This window comes from Pinus tabuliformis, chromosome 9, assembly GCF_031772625.1.
Source record: "Pinus tabuliformis cultivar Carrire ecotype Pingquan chromosome 9, CPIR1, whole genome shotgun sequence".
Taxonomy (NCBI): Eukaryota; Viridiplantae; Streptophyta; class Pinopsida; order Pinales; family Pinaceae; genus Pinus; species Pinus tabuliformis.
Window position 1 is genome coordinate 723,531,359 of NC_142307.1, and position 20,093 is coordinate 723,551,451.

The 20,093-nt window shown below is 37.2% G+C and overlaps 1 protein-coding gene across 1 annotated transcript; it reads left to right on the forward strand.

Annotated features, from left to right (window-relative positions):
• Nucleotides 1–1,971: 1,971 nt before the first annotated feature.
• LOC149150730 (uncharacterized) lies at nt 1,972–2,715 on the forward strand. The gene has a single exon (XM_089442923.1). The coding sequence runs from the start codon at nt 1,972–1,974 to the stop codon at nt 2,713–2,715; it is 744 nt and encodes a 247-aa protein (XP_089299049.1).
• The last annotated feature ends 17,378 nt before the right edge of the window (nt 2,716–20,093 follow it).

The window sequence follows — 20,093 nt, forward strand, 5'->3', positions numbered from 1 at the left end:
TCATAGTAAATCTAGCATTATCAACATTTAAAAAAACATTAAAAACAACTATACTATTATTAATATTTATTATTAAACATGTATTTACTAATACCACATGCCCAACAAGCTATAAATCAAGTTCATATAAGATTTTCTTTAAATTAATCAATTTAATTAAAAGGAGAAAAAACATAACTACTTTTAAGATAAATATCAATATCTCATTTACGACTACTACTAGAAATATTTTAAAATATTCCATGTAGGGTAAATCCCTACCATCCACATAATAATTATTAATAATTAAAATAAATTTTGGAAAATCTAGTCAAATATAAACACAATTATAGATATAATAAAATAATATTGTAAAATTAAAGTATACATATATATATCAATATAGATATATTTCTTGTTATTTAAAATGCACTTTTGAATGCCACTAAAAATAAATCAAAATATAAAATTTGAATTGTTAAGTATACATTAAACTGAACGAATCATCCGACGCGGTTTCTTGTGCCCCTGCTGCTGCTAGGTCAAGCCGACTTGATGAAGCCTCGGCCCTCGGCTCTCAGCCATGGCCCCTCTGGAAGCTTCACCGAAGGTGGCCACTACTCAACAAGCCTTCTCAGCATTGGTTAAGTCCTTACCTCCTCAGAGAACTCACCCAGCAATCTCCAAGTTCGTGAAGAAGCTCGACGTTTTGCAGGAAGTTAGCCTGCCCCCAGCTCTACCTCATATGGTTGCCCTTGCTCTAGCAGAACGAGGTCTCATCGGGCAATTCACTGGTCTCTGGCCATCGCCGAAAACAGTTCAAAGATGGGTTGAAAGGAATTGGTTCGATAAAATTCAAGGCAAAATCTCCATCCAATTCTGTGGAAAAGGGTATTTCACCTTTCATTTCGAGACAAGAGAAAGCAAAGACTTGATCTTCAGAAATGGGCCCTATTTCATGGACTCTAGAGGTCTATACCTCAATAAATGGACTCTGGACTTTGACCCTGAGTTGGATATTCCAAGTGTTGTCCCGGTCTAGGTTCGGCTTCCTCATCTCCCTCTCCACTGTTGGGGAGATGAATCAGTTCGAGCTATTGGGAACGTTGTGGGAAGATACATTGATCGCAGTGAGCCAAAAGACAACATGCAAGCATGCGCTTGCATATGCGTAGAAGTAGATCTAGGCAAAGGACTTCCAGAGGCCATCAAGCTCAAGGTGGACGATTGGACCCACATTCAGCAATTGGACTATGAACAGATTCCATTCAAGTGCAAGGTATGTCATGAATATGGCCATTTTTCCAATCGCTACACTAAACTAGTTGATGTAGAGAATGCTTCGCAAGATGAACAATGGGAAACAGTTAAGAAAAAGAAAACAGCCCCCATCTCCAAGACACACCTAGAATCCGGCCCATCTATTCGTAATCCCTCCATTCCATCCAACCCATCCCTCTCTAACTCCTCCCTACCCCTGCTGGACCACCCCCACCCCCCTCCCTCATCCTCCAACCCTTTTCATATTCTTTCTCCCCCAGAAGATAATCCCCCCCCTGTGCCCCAAGCTGATGCCCCTGAACCCCCTCCCCCACTGGTTATCTCCTCCTCCCTCCCACCTGATCCACCCCATCTAGAATCACCAGAAGTAACTCAAAGGAGCATGGTGCAACCTTAGACACTCATAAGAGGAATGGGCCAGGAAGGAAATCCGCTAAGCAGCAGAGAGATGAAAATGCCCAGAAGGATATCGCCATGGGCATCCAGAATCCCATAGAGTCCTATATCTTGGGACAAAATGACAAAGATACAGTAAATAAGGAGCAAGGAGGGCGAGCAACTCTCCGTACCCCATACCCAATGATGAAAGTCCTCTCCTGGAATAGTAGGGGACTAGGGAACCCCTCCAAAATAATTGCCTTAAAAGATCTGATAAATCAAGAGAAACCTGGAGTTGTTTTAGTCCAAGAAACAAAGCAAGGACAGTAAGAAATGAAAAAAATCATTACACAACAAAAACAGTACAAAGGCAACGTCTGCGAATCAAGAGGAGCTTCTGGGGGAATCGCAACGCTTTGGGAACAAAACACTTGGAGCCTTATAGCAGAAACAATCAGTCAACACTGGATAAAGACTGCTCTGGAGAGCACTACAGACAACCAAAGGATAGTCATTTACAATATTTATGCCCCAAACCATTACAGAGACAAAGAGAAATGTTGGGGCACTCTCAAAGAAAATATAGATGAAGAAGAAAACAGTAACATTATTCTTGGGGGAGACTTAAATCTCATTTTGCACTCCAATGAGAAGCGAGGAGGTTGTTTCTCTTCTGACCCCTGCAGAACTCAGTTGGAGACTATCATGCAGGACCGCGATCTTATTGATGTAATTCCAAAAAACCGTAGATACACTTGGAACAATCGCAGGCTGGGAAAAAATAACATCATGGAGCGGTTGGATAGAATTCTGGTGAACGTTACTCTCCTTTCCACCTTCTCTACAGCTTATGCCTCCATTCTTCCCTTCATGGCTTCAGATCACTATCCCACATCTCTTGTTCTCGAAGCCCACTGTCCATTGGGGCCTATCCCCTTTAAATACAGTCCTTTGTGGAATGATAACCCAATAGCCAAAGATATCATTCAAAGCACTTGGCAGCAGCACATAGAAGGATCGCTAGGGTACATCTGGGAAAGCAAAATAAAAAGAGTCAAATATGCCCTAAAAGACTGAGCAAAAAACTGCTACATGAAGTCGGAAAAAGAAAAAAGAGAGATCAAAGCCAACCTGGAGGATTTCCACAGCACAATTGAAGAGCGCGGACTTCAGCAGGAAGATAAAGACTGTGAAAATGACCTCTATTGCCAGCTATACCGCATCAATAGAGAAGAGGAGCAGAAATGGAGAATCAAGTCTAGACAACTATGGCTGAAAGGAGGAGATAAAAACTCGGCCTTTTTCCATAAGCAAGCTACAGCTCGAAAAGCTAGGAACAACATTTCCTCTATCATAGACAGAGAAGGCAATCTCCAAACCAACCAAGGTGCTATCAAACAGGCAGCTTCAGACCATTATAGAGCACTCCTAACAGAAACTAATGAAGAGGAAGACTACGCAGACCTGCTGCAATACCTTCCCAGTGGGATCAACAAAGAAATCAATGACAGCTTGAATAAGGAGATAGAAGAAGAAGAAATAAGAGGAGCCATTTGGACTCTCCAACCAGACAAAGCCCCTAGCCCGAATGGCTTCCCAATCTGTTTCTACAGAGCTCACTGGGGAATAATAAAAAAATACCTAATCAAAATGGTGAAATGGACCCAACGTAAAGGTAAAATTGGAGGCTTTACCAATGCCACCCACCTTGCTCTCATTCCCAAAGAGAATCGCCCCACAACCTTCTCCCGTTTTCAGCCCATTTCTCTTTGCAACTCCTCTTACAAAATCTTTACCAAAATTCTTGCTACTCGACTCAAACCTCTTCTCCCCTTGCTCATCTCTGAAAATCAAGGTGGTTTTCTAGCCAACAGGAAAATCTCTAACTCAATTCTCCTTGTTCAAGAAGCAATTCGTTCCAGCCATTCCAGAAAAGAAAAAGGGTTCATTCTAAAATTGGATTTGGCCAATGCCTTCGACAGGGTTAGACACTCCTTCCTAATTGATGTTCTTAAGAAAATGGGTTTTGCTGCGCCTTTTCTTGACCTCATCAAAGCTTGTATCTCAGGCCCTTGGATCTCTCCCCTTGTTAATGGTAGACCTAGACCTTCCTTTCAATCTTCGAGAGGGCTGAGACAAGGCTGCCCTCTCTCCCCATACCTATTTATCTTGATGGATAAATCCTTCAGTAAAGCTTTAGATCACAAGTGGCGAATTGGTCTCATTACCGGCATAAAATTTGAGAATGGAGTCAAAAACATAAACCATTCTCAATTTACCGATGATACTCTGTTAATAGGAGGAGCTTTTATCACAATAGCCCGTCGTTTCAAAGATCTCCTGGACAAATATATGAACTACTCAGGAGGCATGATCAACCATCTCAAAAGTTGTATCTATGGTTGGAATGCAACAACTCAAACCCTCCATAATATAGCCAACATATTTGGTGTCCCCTGCAAACTAGATTGGGAGCACTTCACTTACCTGGGCATGCCTGTGAGTATAGGCCCCTTAAAAGCTAAAGTTTGGGACACAATTATAGATAAAACGAAGAGGAAAGTGCAATAGTGGGGTTCTACATGGCTCAATCCGGCTGGCCACCTTGTTCTCTTAAATTAGGCCTCTCTTCTTTCCCTCTTTACCAATTCACACTAATGCAAGATCCTGCCATTTTTTACAATAAAATGGAAATTATTCTCTGCCACTTCCTCTGGAAAGGGGGGGAAATGAGAAAAAGAAGTTCAACCTTGTTAGTTGGAAGCAAGTAATCCAAGGCCAGGATTGTGGAGGACTAGGAATCAGATCTCCCAAGCTATTAAATCTAGCTTATGGAGGCAAGATCGTTTGGAGATTAATCAATGAGAAACCTGCATGGTGGAAAAGAGTGCTAGAAGCCAAATACTTAAGTTGTCCAAGACAACAGCTTTTGGACTGCGATATACCCATTAGAGACAACTCAAAAATTTGGAGATTATGCAAAAAAGTAATCCCTCTTTTGGCCCAAAACACCTCCAAAGTTCCTAAGGGCGGCAGCAGTATCAAAATTGGAGCTGATAAAATTATGGGGAATCAACCTATCAGCAGTCAACCTGGTACGGATCAAATCCTTCTCTTTCTTTACAATAAAGGAATTCATTACTTGGATCAAATTTCGCAATGGGACGCTCACTCTCAGATATGGATGGGATGGAATTTTCCACCCATACCCATAGATCTCAAGGAGAGCTTCGACAATCTCCAGGCTCACCTCCATAGCATTGTCCCCATTATTAAAAACGACATCGACAGCTTTTGTTGGGATCCTATAGGCTCCAACTACACAATCCAAGCTGCCCACAAGTATCTGTGTAACAAGGATTATCCTGCTCCTACTTGGACACACTGGAAAGCTGTCTGGAAGTCTGAGGCCATTCCCAAAATCAAATTCTTCATCTGGACTCTCCTGAAAGGGAAAATTCTCACCTCTGATAATCTACAAAAGAGATGCATAGTAGGGCCTTCTCGATGCCCAAACTATCAATCAGCTGAAGAAACCATCCAGCATCTTTTTATCAGTTGTCCCTTTTCCATTTCTTACTGGAGAGGAATATCCCCCAATGGTCATCTCCCCTGGAGTCCCCAAAAATCCATTGGTGAGGTTCTGAGTCTCTGGAAGAAGAGCTACCCTTGGCAACAGAAGAAGAACAACATAGTTAAACGGGTTTGGGATGCTCTTCCCTATGCCCTTCTATGGAAAATTTGGCTGGCAAGGAATCGCATGATCTTCAAAGACAAGGAAACCATCATAAGGCAACTCTGCAACAAGGCAAAAATTCTAACTTTAGAAACCATCTCTGCTAAAAGTATGAAGAAAATTGATGTCACTGGCCTCTGTGTTGAAGAAAGGGATTTTATAGGCTATTTGTTAGATAAAAGAAATAGCAATCAAATAGAGAGTAATCCTAGCACCCAGATCAGCATCCCTAAACATAGTTGGAAAATAAGAACCAAAGAAGAAGAATTCTTAAACTGGCTCTGAGGCAGCAATTCCCACTATCTCTTCTTCGATGGAGCCTCCAAATCCAACCCAGGAATAGCAGGAGCAGGTGGAGTTATTTACAATCCCAGTGGAAGCATTATTTCCACTTATGAGTGGGGACTCAGACCCTTATCCAACAACAGGGCTGAGGCTCTGGCTCTTTATCAAGGGCTAATCCAACTTCAAAAATTTGGAATTAGCAAAGCAATGATTTTTGGAGACTCAGCCACCATCATCAATCTCATGGTTAGCAATCAAAAAGCTTCTAATATTCTCCTCTAACAAATGGTTAACAGGTGTCAAGCATTAGCCCATCAAATTACTGAACTTCGATTCTACCATGTGCTCCGCTCTCTCAACAAAGAAGCTGACACTTGTGCCAACAGAGCTTGTTGCAGATCTATAGGCAATCTTATCTGCAATGCTGTAGAGTCCCAACATTATCTTCCTTGACCAAAATTCCTCATCATGGACTGTGGCAGCCCAATTGATTCTGACCACTGCAGCACCTTCAAGGAATATACTGTTAGGCTTCAGCATCATACCTTCCCTGCTAAATCTCTGAAAGCAATCTTCATTCCTCCCTCCAGTCCCGTCGCCCATTCCGTTCTGACTTGTCCCTCTCTCTCCCGTGATTCTCTCCCCCTTCCTCTTGTGATCCCGCCCCTCCTCTCCTGTCTGTCAGACCCCGCATCCATAAATGTGACCACCCCCTCTCATCCCCGCATTCAGACTCTCCATTGGACTCTTCTGCTCCTCTCTTCGCAAGTTTCTGCTAAGTTGAGACATTGGACTCCTCTGTCTCCCCATCTTGCTTCCGCTATTAATCTCCTTTGCACTTTCTCTTCCATTCCTCAAAGCTCTTTGTTCAGCGCTCTCTCCTCCCTTCTCCTCAGTAGCGACAATTCCGTGCTCCCCTTCCTTTCCTTGTTCCTGAAGGGCTATTCCCCCTGCTCTTCTTTGCATTTGGGTGATTCCCTTTCTGCCCCCTTACCATCTTCAACGGCTAAGCAGTGCATCTTATATATAGCGGGTTCCTTTTATCACTATCAGAACAGCAAGACCACGCCCAGCACTCACATAATGGCAAGGAACAAGGACTGCCTACATTGTGCTAATCTGCAGGCAGAACTGGAGCAAATCCGTGTGCACCAAAGACTTCTGGACACTAAAATCGATTCCCATGCCAAAATAACTAGTGAGAAATATGAAGCTGATCTCAACCTCTTCCTTCATAGAGTCTCCTCGCTCTAGGAACAGTTTAATGACCTGTCCAATAGATGCAGCCATGCACAGGAATCAATTGAAATCCTGAAGTACATGATGGAGAAAAGGAATGCTCCTAGTACCAGTACTTCAAGTCTCAGGAATGCAGAAGCAGACAACAAGCCAGAAGAATCAACAGCACGCCAGATCAGCCATATTAGTATAGATTAAGATGTATTGCAGATTTTACTTATTGTTGTCATAGTTTGTTAGAATTTTTACTTTTGTTTTCCAAAAGTCAGAAATAACAGAAGCAAAGGGGAATTTTGTCCTCCTAAACATCTCCTAGCTTCGCCTTCGAGCTTAAAGCCTTGTATTTCAGGAGTTCAGTCTCCCAAACTTCTTTTGGAATATAAATAGCATCCGATTATGTGAAAAAAAAATGCACTTTTGAATGCATAAATGGATTCATCACCCTAAACTTCACAAATTAGACAATTTAAACTTGTGATTCTTAAACATCTCTACTCGAATTTAGGCAAAATTGACCAGAAAAAAATAGTAAGTCATCTATTAGTTAAACTATGTGTGTGTATATTTCATTATATATTTTTATTATTGCACATGTTCAACCCAATATGCAAGAGACTTTGTAATGTCTTGTCGTGTAAAAATTTTGATTAGGTCAAAATAAAATAAAATACAAATTATACGTTATTAATTTTTTAAATCAATTTTTATTGAGTAGTTAAAGTAAATTTGAAATAAAAATAAAAATAACCCTATGTTAAAATAAAAATTCTACCTTCTTTTATAAACACTTTTCCTTGTCAATTTTGTCCAAAATCTGGTAGAAAAAATTTAAAAATCATAAATTTAAGTTAAATTTTAAGAATCATAAATTTAAGTTGTTTAATCTGCAAAGTTCCTTCTAGGACATTAAGGATTGTTTGGGGTGTCGAATATATTTATATATTAAAAATTGCATTTTAAAGAACAAAAAATAAAAATATTTCTTGAAATTGTATTTTCAGCCAAAAAAGTCATTTCATATCTATCTTCCAATTTGATAGGATTAAACAAAAAAGTCATTTCATATATATCTTACAATTTGATAGGATTAAACATAACACTGTGACCCAATTTCTAGTGATGGGATAAACTTACACAAACAACTCCCTAAGAGATTTAATATATAACAATGTGTTAGAAATATTTTCTATTAATGTTATAAATGTTTCTTATTGTAGACCAAACCGCCACAAACTCATATATGTGGTTACTTAACTTCCCATGAAGTTTTGGTTATGAGACTCATATATGTGGTTATTTAACTTCCCATGAAGTTTTGGCTATGAACAATAAAAACCACCTCATTAACTCCAATCAGGATATTGATGAAAAGACCATTATGAACAAGGGTGGATTAAAAAGGTCCCTAATTTATCAAGAAAGAAATTGGATATGACTCCATTCTTTAGTGTATTAAGTCTTAAATAGATTAGAATATATCTCTATTGGACTCATAACATCAAATTTAATAATTAGGGCTGGAGGTACATTCCATTTTGTATCAAATTTTAAGTTTACATTTGGTATCGTAGTTGTCCTTCATATTGTGATGATTGATTTGATTATTTTACTCTTTTTTAAAGAGATTTGTTAGCTGTGAAATATCTTCAGTGGCTTTCTCTAAAAGTTTCATTTCCCATAAATTATGTTATTATATCGGGGGTTTTGGAGAGAGAAAGATTGTAGTTAATTATCAATATGGATCTAGCAGGAGGGGAGAGGGATTAAATCTCTTGAGGTGGAAACCCTTTTATAGTACAAAGCTTAAAAAAATTACATCTTTAGAGACTTGATAGATGATGGTTAAGAGATCTCTCTCTCTCTCTCTAAATTGCATTCTTGAATGCATAAATGGATTCAACCCTTTAAAAATCTCTTGAATACATGGAATAAAATAGAATATATATATATATATATTGGATTTCTAAATTTATAAATGGATTCAACCCCTTAAAAATCCTATACATTTTCAAATTCATTTCAATATTACTTAATTTTATATCTTAGAATATTTTATTTATGAAGCACATTGAATTTTTTTGTTACTATTAATATTTTTTAAATGTTGAATATTAATTTTCTATTATGAATTGAATTACTTACATTTGAAAAATTGATCACTCCTCAATTAATCAAATAATGTTACATATAAATACATGTAGTGTTGTCTCAAGATAGGTAGACGATCTTGGACACGCAATCACTTGGTTGAGAGAATATCTCAACTTCACACCAATCTAGAAAACATCTAGATCTAAACAACTCCTAAGGAATAGGAACAGACTCCTTTACATAGAAATAATTGCAACTGAGACAAGTAGGAATTATATTTTCCAAGTCACCCCCTTAATGACTACTTGTCTCGATATCAATATGCTCCTTTACATAGAAAGAATCACAACTGAGACTAGGAATTATATTTTCCAAGTTGCCCCCTTAATGACTACTTGTCTCGATATCAATCTACAAAGTCTAGTTGTAGTCATGGTGTTTACAAACATGATAAAAAAGAATATTTTGACGTCCATATCAAGGCACAACTATCTATCGGAATGCATGGGTACCTACCACTGCAACCACCAATCAATTAGGATGTATTTAGTGTACATGGTTTAGTCAACCATTATCTGCATACATATCCATGTACCTGTAAATTGCCCTCCATCATCGTCATCATGGGTTTTCTCGAATTACCTAGAACCATTCTCTAGGTTTTATAGGTTTACCCTAAACCATGCCCAAGGTTTTATTGGCTGATCGTAAACCATGCCCAGGGTTTTTGTCGGCTGACCCTAAACCATGCCTACAAGAATCCCTATCCACTTCACTCTCACACGTGGTTTCTATCTTACCAAAAACCGACACTACAAAGTGGTTTCCAGCTGACCAAAAACCCTCAATTACATACATTGTCATAAGTGGTTTATGGCTTACCACAAACCTGCACTTCCAAAATGGTTTTAAGATTACCATGAAATTTATGGGGTACACATGCCTCAACAAGCTTACGTTACACACTCCAACTCATGGATTTACTAGGTACATACTTTACAAAGACCACTACAAAACACCATAGACTTGCTTATAGTTAAGATGTGTGACTCATAATACAACATGTTATTGAGTTTATCCCAAAAACTCACATTAACTTTCATTTTGTTGTCCTTCATCCTTTAATCTCTAATGCAACTCCAACCTCTATTGACATATTCATTGTCATGTCTTCATCATATCTGGTAGTCAATCATTCCTGCAAATAAATTTGTTTATTGTTGGAATGGCCAATTCCAACATAGACTCAAACTCATGACAATAGTTGGCCAAACTAAATGTCACAACAATAAACATCCAATTCCTTCAACCAGATTTACATTACTGCATTTTTACATGAAATACATGCATAATGCATTTTTACATGAAATACATGCATAATGCATTTTTATATGAAATACATGCATCTTGAAAAAATCAAGGTCAGAGTGAAGGAACCATATGATTGTGAGTAGAAAAAATAAGATGAATATACAATCCACTAAAATCATAAATATTCACAAAGTCAAAATCAGAATCCGTGAACTCGTAGAGCCCACACATCACTGTGCTTCACGCTATTACATTATTCTCTTATATCCTTGGCCTCCCATGTGGGAGACCAAGCCCAAGCCCATACGGGCTCTAATACCAATTTGAAAAATTGATTACTCCTCAATTAATCAAATAATGTTACATATAAATACATGTAGTGTTGTCTCAAGATAGGTAGACCATATTGGACACACAATCACTTGGTTGAAAGAATATATCAACCACACACCATTCTAGGAAACATCTAGATCTAAACAACTCCTAAAGAATAGGAACATACTCCTTCACATAGAAAGAATCACAACTGAGACAAGTAGGAATTATATTTTCCACGTATTACACATCTACACTTATTAATGTTATAAGAAATTAAATCTTTTTACTTTCAATTACCTCTTCTCTTTGCGCATTGAAATAATTTAATAAAGGTTCATGTGTGTGTGTGTGTGTGTGTGTGTGTGTGTTTGTGTTTTTTTTAAGTTATATTAAAATAAATTAGTTAACATGGATATTAAAAATGGTTTATTTACATATCCAATTGAAATATAAAAATGTAAATAATATCAACATTATTGTTTTTTGTTTTAATTACTTTTAAAATTATTAAAAGCTAATATAAAATTATCCTATTCATATGCACAAGCAAATATTTAATTTATAACTAAGAATGAGAGTGAAATATTTTTAACATTTATCCTTTGTATTGGATTGTGATATCAACAACCAATAAAGCAAGCTAAGTTAGAGTAGGATTGTGTTTAATGATACTTTTAAGTAAAACCAACAAAATATGTATATTTGTTTTTTATTTTGATTATATCTCACATTATTTTTTAATTTAAAGATTTTTATTTTTAATTTTTTTTAAGAGACGTGTGTCAACTCCACATTGAGCATAGACAGAATTTCACATCATCCTCATATTGGGTTGTAGAATGACCCTCATAGCTGAGTTATGATGTTTAGTGACTACATATATGAGTTTTAATATATTGATATGAAGTTTGTTTCACCATGCATGAGATAATGGGATATGTCTAAGCATACAAAAAATCACCTAGTAAAGAATTGGTGTGGAATTTATGATTTGTGAGGAAATTTTGTATTTTCTTTTTTTCTTTGGAAAATATATTTATGTATGAAGATATTTCACCATGATTTGAGTTATTTAATGATGATATATGGTGACAATTAGTATCTCAAACATGATAAAACCAAAGGAATCAATGGATATATGTATTTCATGACATGTATCCATTATGCATATATGTGATAGAATTATAGCTGATAGTTATGAATTATGTATATAATTGATAGTTAATGGATTTTAGAACATTATTTAAACATGGTATCAAGAAAAATAGATATTTACATGCTTTTGATGTATCATGATGAATATGCATACCTTGTTCTAAGTTAATTTAAAATAATATGATATGGCTTTAAAGTTTTATGGTTATGTATCATGATGTTTCATATGCATGTGAATGAACATCATGGTATCCATCATTTTTGTGACAATATCATTCTATTTTTTTTGTTAATTTATTGTATTCTATTAGTTGATAAAAAATCCACATGATATTTGCAATGAAAGCTTTTCTCTCCCATCCTCACTCCAACCAGATTTTTTGGCCAGGAGAGAGAAACTAAAACTAGTAGAAAAATGCCAAAAATTGTAATGTAACCATATCCCAAAAACATACAAGCTCCAAAAAACAGTAATAATACATACATAACCAAGCGGCATCAAAAATTGCAAGGAGGGGTCGAGGCTTTCCCAAAAATTACATGAGCAGGGCTTGCCTTCAACTCGATCCAACCTCTGAACGGTGCATCTATAGCCCCTCTAGATCAAGTGCATTCTACCAACATCTCCCATTGATTTTTTTGTAGATCGTTCATGAAGGAAATTGCTTCATTCATGTTAGCATGTCATTGTTGAAACAATTCTACCAAGAGCGTCATTATACTCTCTATATGTCTATTAAGTGACTGTAGTGAAGGAGGATCCTTAGTTGGGATGATCGCTGGTAAATTATTGTGGGCCAATTCACCATCAAAGGCTCCCTTAACCCCCCGCCCTCCCCAACACCTACCCTGCCTTCATGCCCCAGAAAGTCTCCATGGATCCCTCCCTTTGTGGGCCCGACCCCTCTATCTCACCATATCATGACTAAGCACTAACATAGAGAAGACCGCCAACACCCCCCCTCGCGCCCCGCCCCTGGGATCAAAAAACAAAAACCACATTTACTCCCTTAAGTCTATGCCTCTCTATGAAAGAGTATTCTCCCCCAACTCCCCTCCTCACCAAAGCCCCAAAGGAACCAGGAGAGACACGAAGAGGCTTTTGAATCCAACCCATTCTCATAATAGGAAGACTAGCAACTAATAAACACCATTGAACCCCAACCAAGATTACATAATAAAAATGGCACCCCAAAAGAATTCTCCAAGCTCTCGGAAGGAAAATCCCACCCAATAAAATCTACCACCACCCGAGAAAATCCAGATAGAGAACAGAGTTGAGAAGGAGAGAGGAGAATACTAAAACTTACCAAAACCATAGAAGTGAGCTCACTCATCCAAGTCACCATTTCCACTAAGCTACCCCTCACAATCCCACTCCACCTCACATTTGGCGAGCCTACAAAGGATTTGTCACCTATATTCTCCCCAAGGTCCCAAACTCTGCACCTCCTAGCTAGTTCACCACCTTTCCATCTCGATTCCTCAACGTAACATGTAGAATTCGAATGGATAGGCATGCGCAGGATGGTAACTTGTACATAGATGTTAATAATTACACCACCCCCCAAAACTCCCATAACCAGCTTGATCAACTACTACGTTAGGAAATCCCTCCAGCTTTTAATGCTCTCCATTCTCCTAAATTTTCCAGTCGGTCGTGTTCCTGGCCACTTCTTGGCTCTAAAGGTCACTATGACTTGTCAGTGATCCTTTGGGAGGCTCATGTACACGTAACCTCCACTTAATACACTGCTTTCAATCTTCTCCATCAAGGTTACAATATCATTATATTTTTATTTGCACATGTTTGTTTCATATATTTTGATCATGTATGATTAAAATTGATGCATTGGAATTATGATTAGAAAATGTATATCAATTGTTTTGATGAATTAACCTTGAAATTATTCTTGATACATTTTTACTATTCTTAATGATATTATATGTTTATAACATTTAATTGGATCATAAAATAGCCAAAAAATAATAATTAAATGATAAAGTATAAGTCATATATTATATGCAAGTGATTATATCAATGAATAACTTCAAAATTGTGATTAAGTCATGAAAATGATATGTTTTGGTCCCATAGGGAGGGAATCATAATTCATGAATTAATTGGAATGTGATGATAAATTTGACATCAAATTACAAATGATTCTAAATGCCTAAAGGTAATGGGTCATCTCCCCATTAATGTCACATTTATTAGTTTCATTATAAAGTTATTGAGAAAATAAATTTGTGTATTATAATACTGGCCCATGGGAAGATTATGATGGTGCATTTTTTTTATTTTAGTGCTATTAGTGTAGGTTAATAATCTAAATGATGGTCATATTTTCATCATAGCATTTTTTTTATTTTTCATCTATTGCATCTACAATTATGTCTAATGAATCATCTCATGTTCCAATCTTAATTGGTGGTGATTATGAGGACTGGAAGGAGAAAATATATTTACATTAGGGTGCATAGACTTCTATTTAGCATTCTGTGGGAATGAACCCCTCATCCCTATGAAATATAGTATGCTATCCTAAAGGGCCTTATATGAGAAATAGGAGAGATATAATCACTTAAATTTAATTTTATCAATAACCATGTTGAAAAACATATTTGAGGATATATACCAGAATGCTCTAAGGCAAAGGAATTCATTCATGTTGTTGAGCAATGGTATGTGATTTCTAAAACAACACTATCCCACACCCAAATGAAAAAATATCATCAACAAAACTCATCGGTAATAAGGGAGTGAGTGAAAACATTATGGAAATAAGATATATAGCCACAGTTGAAATATTTAGAGGTCACATTCTCCGACTATTTCATTGTTAAATTCGTACTTGAATCCCTACCTATAGAATATGTCCATTTAAGATTTCATATAACAAACATAAGGATAAATGGTCAATTAATGAACTATTGACAATGTGTGTTTAAGAGGAAGGGAGATTGAAGAAGGAGAAATTAGAAAGTGGTCATCTAGTGACCCGTGGAAAGGGATGTTCAAGAAAAGGAAAGTGTGCTCATTATAAGAAAAAACACAAGAAGATGGCAACTAGTAAAGTTGACAATAAGGATACCATCAAATGTTTTTCTATAAGAATAAAGGATGCATCAAGAAAGAATGCTCCAAATATAAAGTTTGGCTTGAAAATAAAGGTAACATCATTTCTTTACTGTGTTATGTGTTATGAAACCAGCTCAAGAAAAGATAGAAAAGAAAGATCAACGCCTTAGAATTCAGCCTCTTCGAGGGGGAAACCTCCTTTGCATTACATAAATGAACAATTCTTGGATGATACAAATGACAAAACCTCCTTTCTATATATAGGAGTCTAAGGAGTCACAATATAATCCAGCCGACCTAACAATAATAATATAAAGCCACAAAAATAACAATAGAGGGATTCTATGGGGCACAGAAATAACAATATGGGGGTAATAGGGGCACAACAATATAAATAAGGGGTATAACTACAATAGTAATGGGGTAATCACTAGTATTATAGGGACCCAACATGCCCCTCTCCTTCAAAAAAGTGTTGTCCTCAACGCTTGAGTAGTTCTGGATACTTCTGCATAAAATTCTCATCCTCCCATGTGGAATCTTCAGCAGATAAGTTCTTCCACTTGATAAGATACTCTGAAATTGATCGATTTCGTAGCTGTCAAGTTCTTGTTTCTATGACTGCTTCCGGTTCCAATATAATTTTTCCTTCCTCGTCAAGTTCTGGCAATATTGTTTGAACTGGGAGCTTGTCGCCTATAACCTTCTTTAAACATGAAACATGGAAAACTTGGTGCAATCGAGAAGCTGCAGGAAGCTCCAATTTGTATGCCATAGTACCAATCTTTTGCAACACCTTGTACGGACCATAATACTTTGGTGATAATTTATTATCCTTCTTAGCTTGCTTTAGGGACATTTGCTTATATGGTTGTAGCCGTAGGAATACCCAATCACCTACATCAAAACTTCTTTCACTGCGATGTTGATCTGCCTGTTGTTTCATTCTATTTTGTGCCAACACGAGGTTATCCTTTAAGAGTTGGAGGACTTGTTGTTGATGTTCGATGTGATGTTCCACTGCCTGAACCTTAGAATTTTCTCTTAAATATGATGTGATGGATGGTGGTTGGTACCCATAAAGTGCCATAAATGGGGTCATTTTTGTTGCTGTATGGAAGGAAGTGTTATACCACCATTCAGCCAGAGGCAACCATTTGACCCATTGTGTCTGTTTATCAGATACAAAGCAACGAAGATATCCTTCCAAACATTTGTTTACTATCTCAGTTTGCCCATCAGATTGAGGATGATAAAATGAGCTATGAGCTAACTGAGTACCAAGACAAGAAAATAATTCTGTCCAAAAATTTCCAGTGAAAATGGGATCTCTGTCACTTACAATAATCTTTGGGTTTCCATGTAGCTTTTGAACTGTTTCCATAAATGCAGTAGAAATTGTACTGGCTTTAAATGGATGTGATAATGCACAAAAGTGTGCATACTTGGTAAGTCTGTCAACTACCACCATGATGACACTCTTTCCCTCAGACTTGGGTAAACCTGTGATAAAATCCATTGAAACCTCCTCCCAACGTTGGCTTGGAATGGATAAAGGTTGTAATAGACCCGGTGTCTTAATTGTTTCAACTTTATTTTGTTGGCAAACCAAACATTCCGCCACAAATTTTGAATATCTGATTTAAGGCCATCCCAAAAAAATTCCTTCTTAACCCTGTGGTAAGTTTTTAAAAATCCTGAGTGCCCTCCTAAGGGAGAAGTGTGCAATTCCATAAGAATCTTTTGTTTTAGCTGGGAATTCTTACAGAGGTATAAGCGATCTTTGTACCATAACGAATCATTTTGCCAGCTAAATGTATCAGAAGTACTGGAATCTTGTTGTAGCTTTCGAATAAGTGCCCACACTTCTTTGTCATTTTTCCATTCCTCCTTTGCTTCGTTTATCCAATCTGGTTGGATAATAGAAATGGCACACAACAATGCTTCCATATCCTCATCCTTTCTTGAGAGTGCATCTGCCACCACATTTTGCTTCCCTTTTTTGTAGATGATTTCAAAGTCATAACCCAACATCTTTGTGACCCACTTTTGTTGCTCTTCAGAGGATAATCTTTGTTCTAAAAAGTATTTAAGGCTATCATGATCCGTTTTTACCTTGAAGTGTCTTCCCATTAGGTAGGGTCGCCATTTCTTAAGTGCATGGAGTATTGCCAACATTTCCTTCTCATAAATAGCTTTGCTTAAAAACTTTCCCTTGATTGGACGACTTTCAAAAGCAATGGGTCTTTCATCTTGCATTAGAACAACACCAATTCCATTTCCTGAAGCATCACATTCCACAATAAAGGTTTTTGTGAAGTCCGGTGTAGCTAAGACCGGTGCTTGGCACATTGCCTCTTTAAGATGTTTAAAGGCCTTTGTTGCTTCCGGAGTCCATGAAAATGAATCTTTCTTCAATAATGTGTTGTTAAGGTGCTGCTATTCTCCCATAATTCTTAACAAACTTGCGATAATACCCTGTCAACCCAAGAAATCCTCGCAGATGCTTTATGGATGTGGGGATTTTCCATTCCTTAATGGCTTTAATTTTGCTAGGGTCTACCTTAACTCCTTCATGAGATACAATATGACCCAAATATTCCACCTCCTGGACTCCAAAGAAACATTTGGATCTTTTTGCATATAATTGTTTCTCCTCCAATAGTTGTAGCACCCTGTCAACATGTTCAACATGATCCTTCCAAGACTTGCTGTAGATTAGTATATCATCAAAAAATACTAACACAAATTTTCTAAGGAATGGTTTGAAAATTGAATTCATCAAACCTTGAAATGTTGAAGGTGCATTGGTAAGGCCAAAAGGCATGACCAAAAATTCATAATGACCCTCATGAGTTCTAAATGCCGTTTTTGGAATGTCTTCAATCTTCATTCTGATTTGATGATATCCCAAACGAAGATCCAACTTGGTGAAGTAAATTGATCCATGCAATTCATCCAGTAATTCATCAATGACAGGAATGGGGAACTTATCTTTAATAGTGAGCTTGTTGAGCTCCCTATAATCTGGACACATGCGCCATGATCCATCCTTCTTGTGCACCAATACTACTGGAGCTGAGAAAGAACTTTGACTCGGTTGAATTATACCAGCCTCTAGCATTTCTGCAACCATACGTTCAATTTCACTTTTTTGGACATAGGGATATCTGTACGGCCTGATGTTTGGAGGAACACTTCCTGGAATCAGATGAATAGCATGATCATGATCACGCATAGGTGGGAGACCTTTGGGAGTCTCAAATACCTTGGAATGATTGTCCAGGACTTTTTGGAGATCTGGAGAAATAGATGATTCCAATGTGGAAACATCTAGCGAACATAATTGTGCAATTACACCTCTTTGCTCCTTTTTTAGAAGCTTTGTCATGCCATTAGAGCTGATTATCTTTCCTGGTTTCCCTGCAATACCCCTTAATTCAACTTCCTTTCCTTCCACAGAAAATTTCATGAAAAGTTCTTGAAAATTAAAAGCTATTGTACCCAAGGATTGTAGCCATTGGACTCCTAGTACAACATCAGCACCTCCCATTGGAATGGAAAGCATTGGGCTAGTCAATACATATTCTCCCATGGATAGCTTGATATTATGGCACTTTCCAGAACAATTTATTGTTCCTCCATTTGCAATCATCACTTGACACTCTGGTGCTGGATATAGGAAGCAATTCAATTCTTTTGCTACCCTACAATGAATAAAATTGTGGGTGCTTCCTGAATCAATCAACACTATTACCTTTTTCTTCTTGATTTGTCCTTCTATCTTGATGGTTTGAGGAGTGGTAATTCCTGCCAATGCATTACAAGATATGGTCGGATTTATTTGTTCTTCATCTAGGCTTTGTTCCTGGAATATATAATCTTCTTTTGACCTTTCTTGCTCCTTTTCTTCTTCCTCTTCACAATCTATGTAGAATAATTTCTTCTCAGCACACTTATGACCTTTTGTGTATTTGCTATCACAATTGTAACAAAGCCCTTTTGCTCTTTTTTCTTCCAATTGTTGTGGTGTCAACCTTGTAGGTTGTGGAAGACTATGGGAAACAACACTTCCATCTTTATAGTTGTGAATGGTATGCTTCCTAGTTGCCATAATTTTGCTTTCCATTTTTCTTGCTAACCTGAATGCCTTCTCTAATGAATCAGGTTCCCAAAGGCGCACATCATGTTGGATATTATCCTTTAAAGACCCTATGAACACATCAATCCTATGTTCCTCTGGAATATCTTTTACCCTTATGTTCAATTTTTGGAACTCCTCAATGTGCTCCATTATTGAACCCTTTTGTTTGAGACTTATCAATTGGCCAAAAAAAGTGTTGCTTTTTGTATCCTCATAATGTGCTATCAATTCTTCCGTAAAAATTGCCCAAGTGATAAATTGTTTACGAGAACAAAGCCATTGATACCATACAAACTGATTTGGTTCCAAATATAAAGTTTCCATACGTACCTTTTGTGTTTTGCACATTATTGAGATCGAAGAATTGCTCCATATGTAATATCCATGTGGCGGGATCCTTGCCATCAAACTTCCTCATATCGATAATTGGAACATGGTGAGTCTTTGATCCAACATTAGAGTCTATGGAATCATGATTAACATTTATTTTGTTCTCATCATGAGTTTCCTTTAGTACTCTTTCACCCTTAGTGACCATTTCTTGTAGCAACTTATTCATATTTATCTTCAATTCTTCCATCTTATCATCCATGCCATCAATTTTAACGTCCATGCCATTCACCTTAGATTCCATGCCATCCATCTTAGCTTCTACGCCTTTCTTTAAACAGTCCATCTTAGCTTCTACACCTTTCTTTAAACCATCCATCTTAGCTTCTACATCTTTCTTTAAACCCTCCATCTTAGATTCTATTCCTTTTTGTGCAAGGGACAGTTGTTGCACTTGGTCTTGTAATTTTGATATATCATGTTGCATTTCATCCTCTTCTTCATGAGTCATGCTAGAGCTTTCAGGTTCCTTACTAGGTGTTTGCATTTTCTTTCCTCGGGGCATCAGTTACCGATAATAATGCTCTACTATACCCTTTGAATTCCTTCAAAATAAATTTTCAAACCAAGCTTAAGAAAAAATTTAAAAAAATCTACACACCTTTTTTCACTTTGTAGGAGCTTGATATTGCCTCTGATGTATCTTTGTACTTTCCAATCATCTAGTTCTGCAATTGTGACCTGTAGTAGCTCTCTGTGTTCTC

Excerpts from the sequence above, each read along its gene's own strand:
- LOC149150730 (XM_089442923.1), top strand. The coding sequence starts at position 1,972 with ATGAAAAAAATCATTACACAACAAAAACAGTACAAAGGCAACGTCTGC.